We start from the raw sequence: 17,250 nt of genomic DNA on the forward strand, positions 1-17,250 counted from the left end.
TAACACTTACAGAGGGTACATCTGATGTTCACAGTGACAAGAATGAGAGCAGTAAACCTTAAATAGGGTATTGATGATTAAACAAATATGTGATTTTTCTGTAAAATTATTTGGATAAACTGAAGTGCAATTCATGCTTGACGTAGCCACATGGTCACAAGGGATCTGCGTGGCGTAAATTACATCATCACTGCATGAATTACAAGCGTGCCCACTGCTCATACACTAGAAAAGCATGATGCTTCACCTTGCTTTTCATCTGTTGAACCAGTGTACTATATTTCCCATCTTTGATTTTACTTAGTTCAGTGGTCTCATATTTTTCTTTTTGACTTATGTCTTGTTGTTCAGCCAGATATGATCAGGCTGTCTTGAGGCTAGCCTCTGCTTTGATAGCGTACATGTGTGGAAAGCGTCTGAGTACACAGACCACCAGATATCCTATGAACGACAGCAACATTCAGGGAGCCTATCAAGCCTAAGCAATGGCTTCTTGTTGCTCTGAAATAGCTTGGAGGTACATGAAGCTTTGCAAAAATAAAGCCAGGGCGAGCAAATTGTCAAACAAGCGACACATGGCTAAGCTTGTTCGCCGACACATTGAGCAGGTAAGGACATCATCATTAGGAACAACCAAAACAGTCTGATGTTTGCTCGTTCACATTACTAGTTAGGAAGATGTGTTAAGGTTTTTTTTCTTGGATGTTCGACTTTTACCATTCATAGTAAGGTAGAAGACTGTCTTCACATTTATTTGCTAAAGGACAAAGTTTTCCTGCATTTTGTTTGAGACATTAATCTCTGTATTTAGATATTCAGAGATTGTAGAATTCTCGTTTAAAGTGAAACATTAGAAGAGTTTTTTCTGTAGTTAAACATTTCTGAACAAATATTTAACAATATATAAATCAGTGCAGTGTTTTCACATGTGAAGTCTCTGTGTAGACAATCTATAAGGGGTGTTACAGCCCCTGCACAGTTCTGTGTCTGCGTTAACTGATTGTATTTGTTTCCACCTATAGAATCGTCCCTCTGTTATTACCTGTGCCCCCGCAAGCAACCGCAATTGTAACCTCTCACACTGCCACATGAATGGCTGTTCACCCAGCCCACCTGCTGATCAGACGAAGACCAATGGTAAGCCACAGTGATTACACTACACAGTGTGTAATCTAATGCCTATATACACTAATTAGCCACAACATTAAAACCCCTTGAGAGGGGAAGTGATTTACAATGCGTTGTTCTGCTGGGGAGACCTAATACACCCCCTTATGGCAGAGGCCCCTCAGCAGGAGAATGCACCATGTCACACTGCAAAAACTGCACCACTCCATAGTGGGGCTTTCATGGTTTGAAATTGGCTCTAAACTGTCAAGGCATCAAGAAAGGGGGTGCCCTGTGGTGTCTGACACTAGGACGTTGGGGGCGGATCCTTTGAGTCCTTTGGGTTGCGAGGTGGGGTGCCAACATGTTCCACTCTTTTTGATTGGATTGGTTTCTGGGGAATATGGAGAGCAAGTTGACCCCTCAAGCTCTTTGTCACCTCCCCCAGGCAATATCTGAGAATGTTTTTATCACCTTAGAAACATTACTAAAGTGAGATCTATTTTAACTTTTAGAGATACAGAAAGTGTTGTACATGCTTTTATATCTTTGCACCTTGATTATTGCAACAGCTTTTATTCACATCTTAATTGAAAATTCTTGCAGCGACTGCACATTGTACTGAACTCAAAACCAAGAAGTGTAATCACATCATTCCAGTTTTAGCCTCCCTGCATTGGCTCCTTGTTCGTTTTAGGATTGACTTTAAAATCTTAGTGATTACTTTTAAGGCTCTTCATGGCCTGACTCCAGAGTACATGTCAGACCTTTGAGTCCCTTATGAACCTATGTGTAGTTGGAGATCCTCGGGCGGAGGTCTGCTTGTTCCAGGGTCCAGGCTGAAGACTAAATGGGGACAGAGCTTTTGTAACCAGGGCCCCAAGGCTCTGGAACAAAGTGCTCAAGGATATAAGACTGTCTGAGACACTGTGCTTGTTTAAGTCTCTCCTAAAAACATACTTCTATCAGAAAGCATATCCTGAGTTCATCTGAACTGTCGGTCTATTATATTGCTGTGTATCCCATTTATCATCTAGATTTTAGTTCTGGCTGTCTTTATTTTATCTTTTGCTTTGACATTAAATACATTTTAGTTTGTTTCATTCTCCTTGTGTCTAGTTTTATTGTACAGCACTTTGTAACTGTGTTTTGAAAAGTGCTATATATATATATATATATATATATATATATATATATATATATATATTAAAAAAAAGGTGATGGCACATTGTCCTGCTGCAGGGGTCGCTGCCATCAGGGAGTGCCATTGCCATGAGTAGGTGTGCTTGTTTTGTATCTGTGGTTTGGGTGGGTGGTGTGTGTCAAGTGGCATTCACATGAATGCCAGCACCCAAGGTTTCCCAGCAGAACATTGCATTGTAACAAGCTGATTAATGTTATTCACTTCATCTGTCAGTGGTTTTGATGTTGTGGCAGATCAGTCAACAGTGGTGTAATATTTTTATATATTCTGTGCTTGGTAATAACCAGGTTTTGGTCTTTTCCTCTACTCATAATACTATTTTAGCTAACACGGTATGCGATCCTGTGATTGAGGAGCACTTCCGTCGCAGCCTTGGAAAAAACTACAAAGAAGCGGAGCCTGTGTCCAACTCAGTGTCCATCACAGGTTCAGTGGATGACCACTTTGCCAAGGCGCTGGGAGATGCCTGGCTCCAAATCAAAGCCAAGGATGGGGGTCATCAAACCCCCGAGGCAGATCCATGAAGCAGACGGGGGTAAACATTACAATCACTTCCTTAGTGTTTGCGTATGAGAGTGGAGATCACCCACTGTCATTTCTTGCCCAGCATCAACTTCCCGTAGCCAAGAACAATGTAGGACATATGGTGCTCACATTGGCTGTTCCCTTGTGGACCTCGAGGTCGACCTTTTATTAGAACACTCAGATTTGTACTCTTAAAATTGACAGTGTCTCTCTCTATTGAAAAGGAGAAAATATATTAGGTATTTGCGTAGCTGGGTTGACAATGTTAGTCGTGGAAACTTTACAATCAGATTATTGTTTTGCATAGATAATGAGATTCACAAAATACCTGCCTTGATAGCCAAAGAAATTCCCTGCCTTTCCCATCAACATATAAGCCATAGATCTGGACTTAATTGTTTTTCATTCTAAAACCACACTGCATTTTAATCTATACTACTTGAAAAAAAAAAAGCCAGGTCTCATTTGCTCTTGTACGTTCCTGATAGTTTAGGTAGCAGGTTACCTGTTTTAGTTGGAACTAATGTGTTCAAGAATGAGTCTCGTGTTTTGAAATTAAGGCTCTGGTCCTCCCCCACCGCTTTTTGAAGACACTAATGTGTCGTCTTTATGATCCTGAACTGGATGTGTCCACTGTTAACTGAATTATTTTAGTTTCCCGTCTATACGCTCACTGTGGCTGATTACTTAGTAAACTAATATCAATCATTGTAGATGTTCTAACTAGAAAGCATGTTTCAAATAGCTGGTTTCTATTACAAACCTTATTCTATACTATATATTTACTCAGAATTTATTTTTTATCTGTAACATTTTAGAAATACTCACTGCTGGTACAGTTGTACTCAATATATTTTTTGTATCTGGTTTTCATTACTATATGTAGGTGTATATCGTAGCATCCATCTACAAGTCACAGCCTCTGGCAAGGTTGTCTGAATGCAGTTTAAAAAGGCTATGTTGCTTTGTTATTCTGTGGACCTGGGTGCTACAGCTTTATACATGACTGAATACATCTAAATCTGACCTTCAGTAGCAGTCTATGAGCAGTGGCTTTATTTATTCTGAACATGTTGTGACGTTTTGGCAAAACATGGTGACAACAGAATTCTAACTTTGATTTGTTTCTCTCTAATGACAACAACAGAAGTCTCCACTACACCAATGACAAAGCAGTTGGTTTATGACAAAACTAAGTGCCCTATTTAAACGAACCACAGCACATGGTCTAAAGAACGTGCTGCAAGTGCATCTAGTGTGGGTCCAACTCCACTTTCGCGAGTTAAAGGTCCAGTGTTTAGAATTTAGGGGCATCTATTTGCATTAATGGTATTTAATATTTGTGTTTTCATTAGTTTATAATCACCTGAAATGAAGAAAAGCTGGGTTTTTGTTACCTTAGAACCGAGTCAGACACGTATTCCTCAGTAGCCCTTAATAGACAAACCAAACACTGGCTCTGGATTGGGCCATTTGCCCATTCATGCATCAGCCACCGTCTCTTACAGGCCTGGCACATAGGAAGAGTTTCAGTTCTGCAACGTCACCTCTAGATGCCACTAAATCCTACACACTAGACCTTTCAAATAGCGTGTAATCTGGGCGCAAAGTAAGGCGCAAGGGGCAAAGAGGTTGTATTTAGTTCATAATTAATCATACATGCACATGATGAATGCAACCAATCAGTGTCCACTCCCATTCCATTTAGAAGCAAGGTGCACCTGGCGCTCTGCTATTCATGTGGCACATTCGGCAAATTGGAGAAGCCGGTGGCTTTCTGCTGAGAGTAGTAAGTGCAGTTATATCGCTGCAGCAAATATCGTGGGACAAATAAGCAGCAAAATTAGAAACAGTAATCAAAAACTTGACAGAGGAAACGGAGCTATACTTTTAGCTTCTGAAATAACAAAGGGGGAGTCGGAGAGCTGCTCTGCTCTCTGCTGTGTTCACATTTTAGACAATGTAATAAATATTTTTTCCATTAATGATGTATTATTTCACCCACCACAAGCTGAGTGCACCTGCCCATGTAGGCACATCTCACTGTCTGAGTAATGCCCCCTTTAAATAGCAGGAAAATATTCTGCCATTGAGTTAAGACCAGGTTTTTGTTGGACAATGGCGCAATTGCTTTGTGCTGAGTCAAAATAGCAATATGCCAACAATGCGCCCGACCACACTTCATTTTAAGACCGACACGTCCATGGGTGCAAAGATGGACACAAGTACATCATGGGCGCTGGCCGTGAAAAGAAAAACCGCATCAGTCTGAAACTAGCATGACTGTGTGCTGCTTTGCGCCAGGTTTAAGATAGGGCCTGAAGATTTTAACGCACATGCAATTCACAAGTAGGCATCAATATTCCACCGTGACAGCCTGACATTTATCAGTCACTTCAGTTGTATTTAGCAACATGTATGTTTGTCTTTATTACTCAAAGTGGTTTCATGAGCTGCAAAAATCTTCCTTTATTGAGGAGAAAATGTGTAAGTGAGTTACAAAGGTTTTTTATGCAGTTGAGTTTTGTTTAAATTAATTTCTCACCCTTCTGAAATTCTCTACTTACGGTAGTGTAACCTATTTGTCAACACTGATTAAGATATGGTATTGTAAATTCAGATTTTTTTGTATGTCGATTAACTGTCTGTGAAAACATACATTTGTATTAATATTCTACAGTTTTAAATTGTTACATACACTATCCTGTCTTTATATTTTATTTTACTCATACAAGACTATCATTGCGCCGCGCGGGATGATCATAGATATTTTGTTTCTAGTCAGAGTAGTGTACTCATTTGTAGCATGGATGCTCATTATCTTTTAACCATGCATTTTTTTAACCTTTCTAAAAGCTGGTTTATTTTCCCACGATTGTCAGATGATGAATAAGTGCAGGAACACAACAGTCTTTTGATCAAAGACTTTCTTGGTGCAGTGTCAGAAAGACGTCTGTGCTAACCGTTTAAAGAGTTTGTTAAGCTTTCTGTGTGTACCATAGTGGATTTTAGGGATTATAATGGAATCTGCTTGTTTGACACAAGTTGATTTTTCAGTAATATGTTTGGGGTATTAGTCCATTGTTATTTAATTGCTCTGTTTAGACTACCTGTATCTCAAAAGACTGTTTGCAGAAAGGACCTGCTCCAGGTGTCATCCACATAGAAAGAAAGTAACATTTGTTCACTTTGTCCTTATTTCTCTGGAAGAACATGCCACTGTTTTGTACTTAATTTCTTCCAAATAAACATACAAATGCCTACCTTTGCATATTTTTTGTTAAATCATTTCTATCAAATAAAATGTGACATACTGCAGTTGTAACGGCAAATAAGATACTATAGTATTATTTGCATGTCTAGGTTGCAGTAACAAAACGGGGTCCTTTAAAAAGTCTCAAGATGTCTTGAATTCAATTTTACATAAGTAAGCCTGGAAGTAATTAGATCATCTGAAAGTAGACAGTGTGATCAGTGGGAATAATGGCAGACAGCTAATATTTGATCCAACCCAACAATTTTTGCAGACAATGACCCAAAACAAGATCGATAGATGGATGGCAGTGTTGGGGAATTGTTTTCATTTTTCTTATGTCGTTAAATGGTACTGCTATATTGGCAATTTGTAAAATACCCCAGACATCTTTGTTGTGACTTGAGTATTGCAGACACTTGACTCAGCGGGGTGGTTACACTGATTACAACTCTCCTTTTAGGACCAATCAGGAGCTCATCGTCTATTTTTAGTGGACAAGCACCGACACAGCTACGATATCAAATGATTTATCAACATATTAGCCAGATCTCTTTGGCTCAGAGGGGCCAGCATTAGACACATGTCCTTTTATAGTAGACCTCAGATGTTTAGTGTGGTTATACTGTATCCATGAATGCACGTAGCACAGTGCATGATGTTTCCATTTGTTCCAGGAACAGCATTAGGTGGTTGTGTTTTAGGGTGTTTTCACATATAGTCCTTTTTAGTGCACCAAAAATGGACCAACAGAAAAGGTACTCTGTTCTTTTTGTGTTGACATTGTCAATTTGAAAGAGGACCCAGTTCTCTATGTTGTCAGCTTCAGTTCTGATGGGGCATCAGTGTCTCTATCATTAGTTCTAGCACATGCAGTTATTCGGTCCTTGTGATTCACACATTTATGCTTCCAGCTCCTGTTGACACGGTAGTCTCAAAACAGCTGTATATTTAATATCTTTCTATTTCTACTTAATGGCTGTGTGTGTGTGTGTGTGTGTGTGTGTGTGCGCGTGCGTGCGTGAATGTGTGATAAATTCTATGGCCGAGTCATCGTGTTCTCGACAAACAGCTGACGTCTTTCCCCAGACTGTTGAAGCCGCTTTGGACTCAGTTGGCCATAGATGTTGTTTGGTTGATTTGGTGTCATGGTAACAAAAGACTGGATAATTGCTGCTGGAAAAATCCATTACTTTTAAAGGGAGGAAAGAGTAGATTGTCAGCGATGATGACTGTTTGATTCAGACTTCAAGCGGTGACCTAGAAAGCATTTAGCCTGCACGTTATTATATTATAATGGAAATGGCATAATATGACTGATAATTCTAGTGAGACCAGGCTGTAGTTGGATCCGAAAGTGGACGACTTCTCCTCCCAGCCAGCAGATGGCGGTGTTTAACCACTCTACTGGCGCCCCCAAATTCTCCTAGTCCCTGGAGATCAAACAAAGACATGAGCGTCATCACTCTGGGAAGATTGATATGGATGCAGCATTTTATAAATGTGTCTGTTAGTAATGTGAAAATGTAGTTTGCATGTAAAAAGGGTCTAAAGGTACCAAGGCGTAGCTTTCGTGCTGAGAGCAGAAATCATTGTAGATGTTACCCAACATGGCTCCAGATCTCAGACTCTTGCCTTAAAGGATTTTATTTTTAATTTCATTGTAGATGTATTTATGTATTGGAAACATTGTGTGGGATTAGCATATCCATAGTTAAATTCTAAGATATAAATAGAATTCTTAAAGGCTGAATGAAAATGTAAATGAGTATACCTCCACTTTAGCTAATTTGAATATGCTGAGCACCATTCGTAACGCAAATCTTCAAACTAGAAAAGAAAGATCTTTTTTTTCTATTTGGTTGTTGTTGCTCTCACCCCTCAGGCTCAAATCTGCTCAAAAGCCCCTCCAACAGACCACTGCCTCCACGAGATTAGACCCAGCCATTCACCAACCACAATGCCCCTGCTTCTGCTGCACCATGCCTTCCAAGGAAGCCTGCTCTTGTGGGATTATGGAGAGGAGATCCACTTTTTTTTTTTTTTTGGATTCCTGCTTGCGCAAAACCCGATCTACGCTCAGACACACCAATGCACGCACGCAGATATCAGGCTGCATCGGTGGCCGACGTGAGACCAGTGTCTAAATCAAGATGACACATCAGGGTCACGCCAAATTCGACTTGGCCCCTTCAGTGTGTGAAGGCCACAAGGAGCATGACATCTGTGCTTGCGATGGAGCACTGGTCTCTCAGTCGCTGCCTCCTGTTATTGCTGTAACAGGATGGACTCTGCTACTTTCAGACACGGTCAAGACACACATATGTTGAACACTGTCCTCTCCATTTTGCTCTCGGTTACATAAAAGGACCGTACCAATGCTTTAACAGTGAGCTCTGGACACGGTGTGGAGTTTTAATTAATCCAGTTGGATAAATACATGATTTTATTACGGATTTAATGGAAAAAAGTGGCCCTTGCAGTGTCACACATGTTGGCCCACATATTGCCAACATGTTAGCCCCTACAAATTTCTGATAGAGATCTCATTCTTTCGTTTGCATAATTCCAAATTTGTTGTGCCTGAATAGAATGTGAGGCTGCACCCGTATCCACAGCATCCCCGAGTGCACAACGTCTGGGGAATTTGCATGATTGCCTGTAGATTATTTGAACATTATCTATTCCCCCTCCTCTTTTTTCCTTATTTCTGTGGCTCTCTTCTGTGAGGATGCACACACATCCTTGGGCAAAAGAATCTAAAATAGATCATACAAGCAACTGGAGTAGATGCACAGGCACAGGAAGCAGCTCACGGGCAGACTTGAGTCATGCTGGCAAGATCATGCACCCTGAGCTGACAGCCCAACACACCCGATTACCAAGCACGTCATTTCTAAAACGCAGCCGTAGCCTCACTATAGGTCGCAAACAAGGGGGGAAATATTGAGATCTGGCGCTGATTTACCCATACATGACTCCTGCATGTGCTATGGATTGAGCGCAGGGTCGGTGCGTACTTTAAGACTGACCTGACGAGCGTCTCCGGCTCCAGCAATTGTGGCTCATTCATTGTGTCATGTGGACTGCTGGCAATGGCATAACCTTTGTGGAGGGAAGGGAAGACAACACGGTCACTCTGGATAACAGTCTTGCAATGAACAGAAACAGACCCTGTCAGGCCATCTCAGCATCAGCTTTCAGCTGCACAGCACCACCAACACACTCTACCAATCGCTTTTTGCCTTTTCCCTCACTTCCTCCTTCCATCAGTTAAGACAGCTCCTTCTTGATAAGGCCCTCTTGTGTGGCGTGCATGTTGCATTGATTTGGCAGGCTCCTATTAATACATTTCTCCTTTGCGTCCCTCTATGCTGCACCAGCCTCAGCTCCATCTTTGACCTGTTTTGTTGCGCAATTTTGGCCTGCCGAATGGCCGTATGGTGCTTCACACAGCCAGTGATTTCCTACTGATACACTTGGCTTACATTTATTACTTGTATGTATTATTGATTGATTTGCAAATGATTGATTTAAAGGGCCATCTGCTGCTCAATACCATGACTGTGCTGCCATTTTGTTGTTCCTTCCAGATAATGAATTGCTTCCAATTAGGGCACACAAATGATGGGCTAATATTTCTTGTTAGCGACAGACCATATTTTTTCCTGCAAGATCAGGACCCCATGTAATTACTCAAATTCCCTCTCTTAACAACGGGCAGACAAGGATGTGTATTGAGACAGTGGGTTTTGGGCAGTGAGCAGCAGATAAATGTTTGAACCATCACTAAGGGGCATTCTCATGTCTCATTATGAGGCTTGTTAGGGCCCACATTACAGCTGCTTGACTGAGCAGCCTTAATAAGGAAAGTGACCCAACACCAATATGAGCAGCAATGTTCGTCCTCACAAGTCTATCTACTACTGTCTTCCATGGCCCTATCTCTTTCCTCTTGTCTGTCTGCCCCCCCTCCACTTCCCCTCCACCCCTTTGCCACAGCGCCCCACCACCACCACAACTACCACTCCCCCCGTGTGTTTGGCAGTCACACAGTCGGCCATGTGTGTGCTGAAGACGTTACATAATGCCCTCCTTTCACTGCACTCCAGATCAAAGAGAACAATCCAGCACAGAAAAATTGCTCCTTGCTGATTTTTCTTCTCTTCCACCATCACATTGTTTTATCAGACTTCAGTACCCAGAGACCGTACAGTAGACGGCATTATTATCTGCTCCAGCATTCCCCTTCATGTTGAAAACCAAACAGAGCAAATGGGGAATGATCAGAAAAAGCCATCCAGGTTAGACCAGATAGGCAAGACGTGACGAAGATGCTTCAGGCATAGAAATCTTCACACCTCACTTTTATTTGATGTGCTCTCCTTCATTTATGTGCTTCGTTACCAGCGTATGCAACTTTAACCCAGTCGGGGAAAAAAAATCAAGGAGGTGACGGGCAGATATTGATTTTAATAAAAGAAAATGGAGTCACTTCACAGAAAGTCGTTGAAGCTTTGGCATTTATCCACAGGAGCTGGCCTCTTTTACAATAGGAAAAAACATCCCTAAAACAAGTGATGCAATTATGATGAAACCATTATTCCTACTCAACATTTTACAGAATTCTCTTTTTACTTCTGTGTGAACAATGTTTGTCGCTGTTACGAAGAGCCTTAATGCGACTAAATGTTCCACCACACATGCCCCCACAAAGCCAGGTAGCCTTGATAAAATTTAATTAATAGAATAAAAACCCCTCTCTCCATCAAGTGGAAGAAATGGTGACACAGAGAGGAAAAGAGCAAGAGAGCATCAAACGCTGTCAGAGAGGCCGGGCCTGTCCACAGCGTTGTGCGGATTGAAATAATGAGTGTGTGCTGGGGGAACATTTACCTCCAATGCCAAATGCAGGCAGCACATTTTGGGACCAAAGGGCACAAATGACAAGATAAAGAACAGAGAAAAAAAAGATGAGTCTTTAGTGCGCGATTTAGAGAGAACAGTTCCTCTGACAGAGGGGAAAACTAGTTTAGCTGTTGTACAGTGGTGTACAATAATCTAACAGGGTGACATAAGCTGTATTTGGTGCATGTGGTGGGTTATATGTCTAGCATGCACCATTGTCCCAAAGTATCCCAAAAGTGAACCTCAGCTGATGCCCAAGTATTTGATTCCCTCCAAAGAGCCTGGATCAGCAGCAGTCCTTATCTCTCTAAAGCCCCCCAAGTGATGGAGAGTGGTGCGCTGGTCTGAGGAAGCAGAGCGGCTGGGGTTATCTCTGGCCCTCAGCCCGGGGGGGGAATGTGCAGGTGAACCAGGAATAAAAGCATCTTTAGGGCACGGCACATGCTTGCAGTGGTGCATAGCAGACCGTGAGCTGTGCGGCTGCAGCATCAAATGAATTGTGGGGGAATGGGAGAGGGCAAGGCTTCAGAGTGGGTTTGGCGCTCAAACTGTTATCACACCTGACAGTGTCTGGTTTGGGATCCAGTGGTGCACGCGGCATACGTAAGCGGCTGGTCATCTGTAAGGCAGAGTGATAGGGTGTGACGTGTCACACGCCACATTAGGCCCTGCCAGGGGATGTGTTTGACAGACCACAGGAACTTCACTCCAACACAACGCTTTGCCTCCCTTCATATTGTCAGACCTATTTGATACTTCAAAGCTCACATTTGGGGTCTTATTTATAGAATATCGACTTGGATTTCATCCTTGATTTAGCCAGAATATATGGGAGTATGGTGAAATCGTAGAGTGAAAGGGGGCAACCATTGATTCACTTGGGAGTTATTTTAAGGTATTTTAGTAGAGGACACTAATGAAGATTTTTCCAGGCCACAGACATCTGTGGTAATTCATTAACACTGTTATTCCTAATGCATGATTAGTAAGTAACAATTTTAAGACCTTAACTTCAGTTTAAATTCCTGTGGTTAAAACATAAGTAGTAATTCTGGGGGCCACACAGGTAGCACACTGTGCACAGGTGCAATGAGGGTTTATCACCATTTGAGACTGAATAATAGAGATATAACTTTCTCTCTGTGTCCATCTTTGACACAATGAAAAGAAATGTTTTCAGTACATAAATAACTGACTGAACTTGGAACTGGGAAGAATAGCCCAAGTGGACTAAAAGAGATCCAAATAAACAAACAAACTACAGGAATGTTACACAGACGATCATTAAAACAGACATGCTCATCTCAGAGCACGACTTAAAATCACACATTAGAGGAAGGATTTCTGGAGCACGTTCAATAAATAAAGCTTATTACTAGCTGCAGGAGCTAATATTTCTGTAAAAGTTTTTATATTGACATCTTTTATGTCAACACAAGTTTCGGCACCTAAAAATAAGCTCTGAGTGACGAGCTTTCGATGCTCTATTGTATGTCCAATTTATCTCAAGGATTAATTTGATTAACACAAATGCAAATCGTGTTCCAAAAATTGTTGTGTAAATCTATTAAACCACAAGCCAATGTTTGACTGAAACCGCATCGTCCATCTTAAGTCAGTTTAACCAAGTTGTGACTGAACGGTCTAAATGGTTTTAAATGATCCTCCGCTTCTCGTCTGCTATAGTGACAGTTATGCTTGTTATTTTACACCCTGATGAAGACTCTCTAGTCAAAACGCGTGGGTTATCCATGTATTAATAAAGGATTTTTTACTACAGTCAGAGTGTCACGGATGCATTTTTGGACTGCCTGCCTGTATTGTGGACTTTTATACTGAGTGAGCTGGCCAGGTGTTGTTTTTTATCTTTATGTGACTCTTTGCCCCATCCTTGAAGAGCACCTGATTTTTTACAACTAACTACACAGAGCTTTCTCCCAGAGCAGCACTCTCTATTTTTCTTCTTTACAAGTTTTTATTTTGTTATTTTTCTCTGTGTTTTCAGTCTGTTTTTTGTTCTTTTATGTGGATCTTTTTATGCTTCCGTGTAAAGGAGATTCTGAATCTTAATCTCGAAATTCCTCATAAAATAAAAGTTGAATAATGACTAAAAAAAAAAAAAAATAAATGATGACAATTCATAGAGCCGAAAAGTGCCTGACCTGAAAGTGGCAGTAGAGGATTTATTTGACTTTGCATAATCGTACACTGTGGGCTTGTGTGTCCTGAGCAAATATACTTTCTTTCACACTTGACAAAGACTGGATTAAATTCTTACAACATAAATCAAACTTGTCCTAAAGAACTCTTTCAAAATGTAGAGTTGAAGTTTAGAAATTCACCATTGTGCCATTTGACATTATAAGCATTTATTATGAACTAATAACTCACTCAAAATTGAGATTTAAGGCATTCATTATCCTCCACTAAAGTAAGAGGAAGTTAAAGAATAATTCACATTAGTCAGTCACTTTATAAATGATTCATTTTCATTGATTTTAATTTCTTTAAATATATGATGCGTTTTCTAAACCTTCTGTAAGTTCATCAGAAAAGGTAGGATGTGTTATATTTCAAAATTAAAAACATAAGCACTGAATAAGTAAATATTATGTGCACTTAATCTGGATTCATTTAATATAAGATATCCAAACATGCTTTATATTTATTTGGCGTCCACAATATGTCTTGTGTGCTGCAGAATAGAAGTTATTTCTGACGTTCTTGTGTGTCTCAGTGAGTTAACACCAGTGATTGCACTCTGTTTGCTCCACTGTTTGGCTCTTTCTTGACCTCATTGACCCCTGCTGTGTCACTCAGCCCTGCAGTGTGCGGAGGCTGCTCTCAGGGCGTCTTACCTGTCACTGTTTAGGTCATAGGAGGGAGAGAACAGAGCTGAGGTGCCTGAGGAGGAGGAAAGACAGACCGGGCAGGCCGCTGTGGCCCTGCCTGGTTTGGCTCACTCATCAGTGAGCACAGTTCCCAAACCTCTCTGACAGATCAGAATAGAAAGCATGCACCACATCATAGCTATGATTCACTGCAGCCCCAAGTCCAAGCCTGCCCTGAAGGCCCTCAGACCTCTTAATCATCGTGTGTGCCTGTGTGTGTATGTTGTTTAAGGAAGAGAGTGAGACAAACAGGGAATGAATGAGCTTGTTTGCATATGACAGTGCTTCTATAAAAGTTGCCTGTGTGTTTTGTACGTGTCAGAAAGAGTAAACTGCATCTTAACAGGCCTTCAAAATGTCTCCCAGAGCTCAGCACTATACGTGTCTCGTGTTTTTGTCTCAGTTTTCTGTTCGTTTTTGAGGGGAGGGGGGAACTTATGCATGTGGGTCGGCTTGAATGTCTGTGGCTTGTTCTGCGCAGTCATAATGTGCAGTCAAGGGCAAAACTACATGAGTGAAAATGTCATGAAACAGAAGGAATAATGCATGCAGAGCACGTGTGGAGGTCACTTAGCCACATTTGCATATCACAAAGTGCCAAAAATAATCAAATCAGCTTTTGTTTGCACACAGACACATCCAACGAACCTGTGACTCTTCCCTACGATATATACAAACCAAATGCCTTTTGTTAGAATAAAAAACAAACAGTGACACAAGAGTGTTTCCTTGACTCTTATTAACTTAACATTTTATTTTAAAGGTCCAATGTGAAAGATTTCAGGGAAAATAGCAGTGAGAATTGCAGATTGCAACCAACTGAAACTTCTCTCACTTAACTTTCCTTCACATTTCAGTGTTCAGGAGGTTTTAAGTGAGGGCCAAATTATCTGCAGGGGTCAGATGCATAAACAGTGTGCACACACAAAAACCATGCATACACCCTTTTCTACACATAAACTGGTATTCATAAACAAAGAATATGCGGTGAGAGTGTGCAAACTTTATTCTTCAGACCAGGCGTACACACAGTTTTAACTGAGATAGCTGTAGGTGATGGTAAGGACAAAATAAAACATAAGTCAAGAGATGGTTAACGTTGTTTATAGGTTGTTTGCCAGTTTCACTAATTGTGTTTTTATTTTTGTAGGCTGCACAGCGTTCTCTAAAATATCAATCAAATGTACATTTCATCATTATCTTTATATACGCTCACCTCCCTGTTAGTGATTGTTTAATGTTATCCTGTGAAGCACTTTGTAAACTCTGTTTGAACATGAGTGCCATGAATGAATCATTGACCATCTTTCTGATGTTTAATAATTATAATGATCAAGACTTTAGAACTTTACTAAAAATTTAAAACTCATTAGACCTGGCCGTGAGGAATATGGTAAAGAAAGTGCAGTTTCACTGACTGACTCATATTGGCGATAGAGATGCATCGATCCAGCTTTCTCAGTTTCAATACCGATCCCGATGCTGTGGCTTTGAGTATCAGCCGATACCCGATACTGATCCGATACCATGGTTGATCTAAAAAGCTATATACCTTTACATGTAGAACAAAAAAGACCAGAAGCATCAGGCATTGATGACTACGCAAGATAAAATGAAACAAGATGAAACAGATTAATGCAATGATGAACTATTTATTTTTAACAAAAATAAACAATTGTGCAACAGCAGTTGAAATAGTGTGAAATACCTCCGCACAGCAGATTCTCTCCTTCGCTCCATGACGTATGACGTAGCTCAGGTCGCAATAAAGGGAAAGGATCGCCTCAGGTATAGTTGCATTTTCCGATACCTGATCCATCTATTTTGATGATATTGGGGCCGATATTCAGGGGCGGTGCCTCTGGAGTGGCAGAATGGGGTGGTGGTCCCCATTTTCAAGAAAGGGGACCAGAGGGTGTGTTCCAACTACAGGGGGATCACACTCCTCAGCCTACCCGGTAAGGTCTACTCCAGGGTGCTGGAGAAGAGGGTCCGGTCGATGGTCGAACCTCAGATTGAGGAGGAGCAATGTGGTTTTCATCCCGGACGCGGAACCGTGGACCAGCTCTTTACCCTCGCCAGGGTGCTGGAGGGGGCATGGGAGTTTGCCCAACCAGTCCACATGTGTTTTGTGGATTTGGAGAAGGCTTATGACCATGTCCCCAGGGGCATCCTGTGGGGGTGCTCCGGGAGTACAGGGTTGGTGGCCCTCTGTTAAGGGGTTAACGTACCGAAGGAGCACGAGTCTGGTTCGCGTGGCCGGCAGTAAGTTGGACCTGTTCCCGGTGAGGGTTGGACTCCGCCAGGGCTGCCCTTTGTCACCGGTTCTGTTCATAACTTTCATGGACAGAATTTCTAGGCGCAGCTGAGTGGTGGAGGGTGTCAGGTTCGGTGACAGGAGGATCTCGTCCCTGCCTTTTGCAGATGACGTGGTCCTCCTTGCTCCATCGAACAGTGACCTCCAGCTCTTGCTGGGACGGTTCGCAGCCGAGTGTGAAGCGGCTGGGATGGGAATCAGCACCTCTAAGTCTGAGGCCATGGTCCTCAGCCGGAAAAGGGTGGATTGCCCACTCCAGGTTGGGGGGAGGTCCTTCCTCAGCTGGAGGAGTTTAAGTATCTCGGGAAATTGTTCACAAGTGAGGATAGGATGGAGCGGGAGATTGACAGGCGGATTGGGGCGGCGTCAGCAGTGATGCAGGCTCTTAACCGGTCCGTTGTGATGAAGAGGGAGCTTAGCCAGAAAGTGAAGCTCTCGATTTACCGGTCAATCTACGTTCCAACCTTCACCTATGGTCACGAGCTCTGGGTAGTGACCGAAAGAATGAGATCGCGAGTACAAGCAGCCGAAATGAGTTTCCTCCGCAGGGTGGCTGGGCTCAGCCTTCGAGATAGGGTGAGGAGCTCAGACATCTGGGAGGGACTTGGAGTAGAGCCGCTGCTCCACCACATTGAGAGGAGCCAGTTGAGGTGGTTCGGGCATCTGGTAAGGATGCCTCCCAGACGCCTCCCTTGGGAGGTGTTTTGGGCTTGTCCAACCAGGAGGAGACCTCGGGGCTGCCCCAGGACACGCTGGAGGGATTACATCACCTGGCTGGCCTGGGAATGCCTCAGGGTTCCCTCGGAAGAGCTGACGAAAGTGGCTGGGGAGAGGACTGTCTGGGCCTCTTTGCTAAGGCTGCTACCCCCGCGACCCGGACCCGGATAAGCGGAGGACGACGAGTATGAGTACGAGTACGGGGCCGATATTCGATCCAGATATCGGATCGGTGCATCCCTAATCGGCGAGGTTCTCCAACGGTGCCAGGGCAACTGTCATTACTTAGGGTTGTGGCGATTTATATTGTCCATAAAGCTAAGTCATC

The 17,250-nt window shown here is 42.3% G+C and overlaps 1 protein-coding gene across 1 annotated transcript in view; it reads left to right on the forward strand.

Annotated features, from left to right (window-relative positions):
• The window catches only part of vgll4a (vestigial-like family member 4a), a 9,436-nt gene extending 3,329 nt beyond the window's left edge, over nt 1-6,107 (forward strand). Inside the window, exons 5-6 of the mRNA XM_049580535.1 lie at nt 1,023-1,137; nt 2,636-6,107. Of these exons, the coding sequence (XP_049436492.1) occupies nt 1,023-1,137; nt 2,636-2,835 (315 nt within the window). The 3' untranslated portion in view covers nt 2,836-6,107. The remainder of the gene's footprint in view (nt 1-1,022; nt 1,138-2,635) is intronic.
• Nucleotides 6,108-17,250: the final 11,143 nt, after the last annotated feature.

This window comes from Epinephelus fuscoguttatus, linkage group LG7, assembly GCF_011397635.1.
Source record: "Epinephelus fuscoguttatus linkage group LG7, E.fuscoguttatus.final_Chr_v1".
NCBI lineage: Eukaryota > Metazoa > Chordata > Actinopteri > Perciformes > Serranidae > Epinephelus > Epinephelus fuscoguttatus.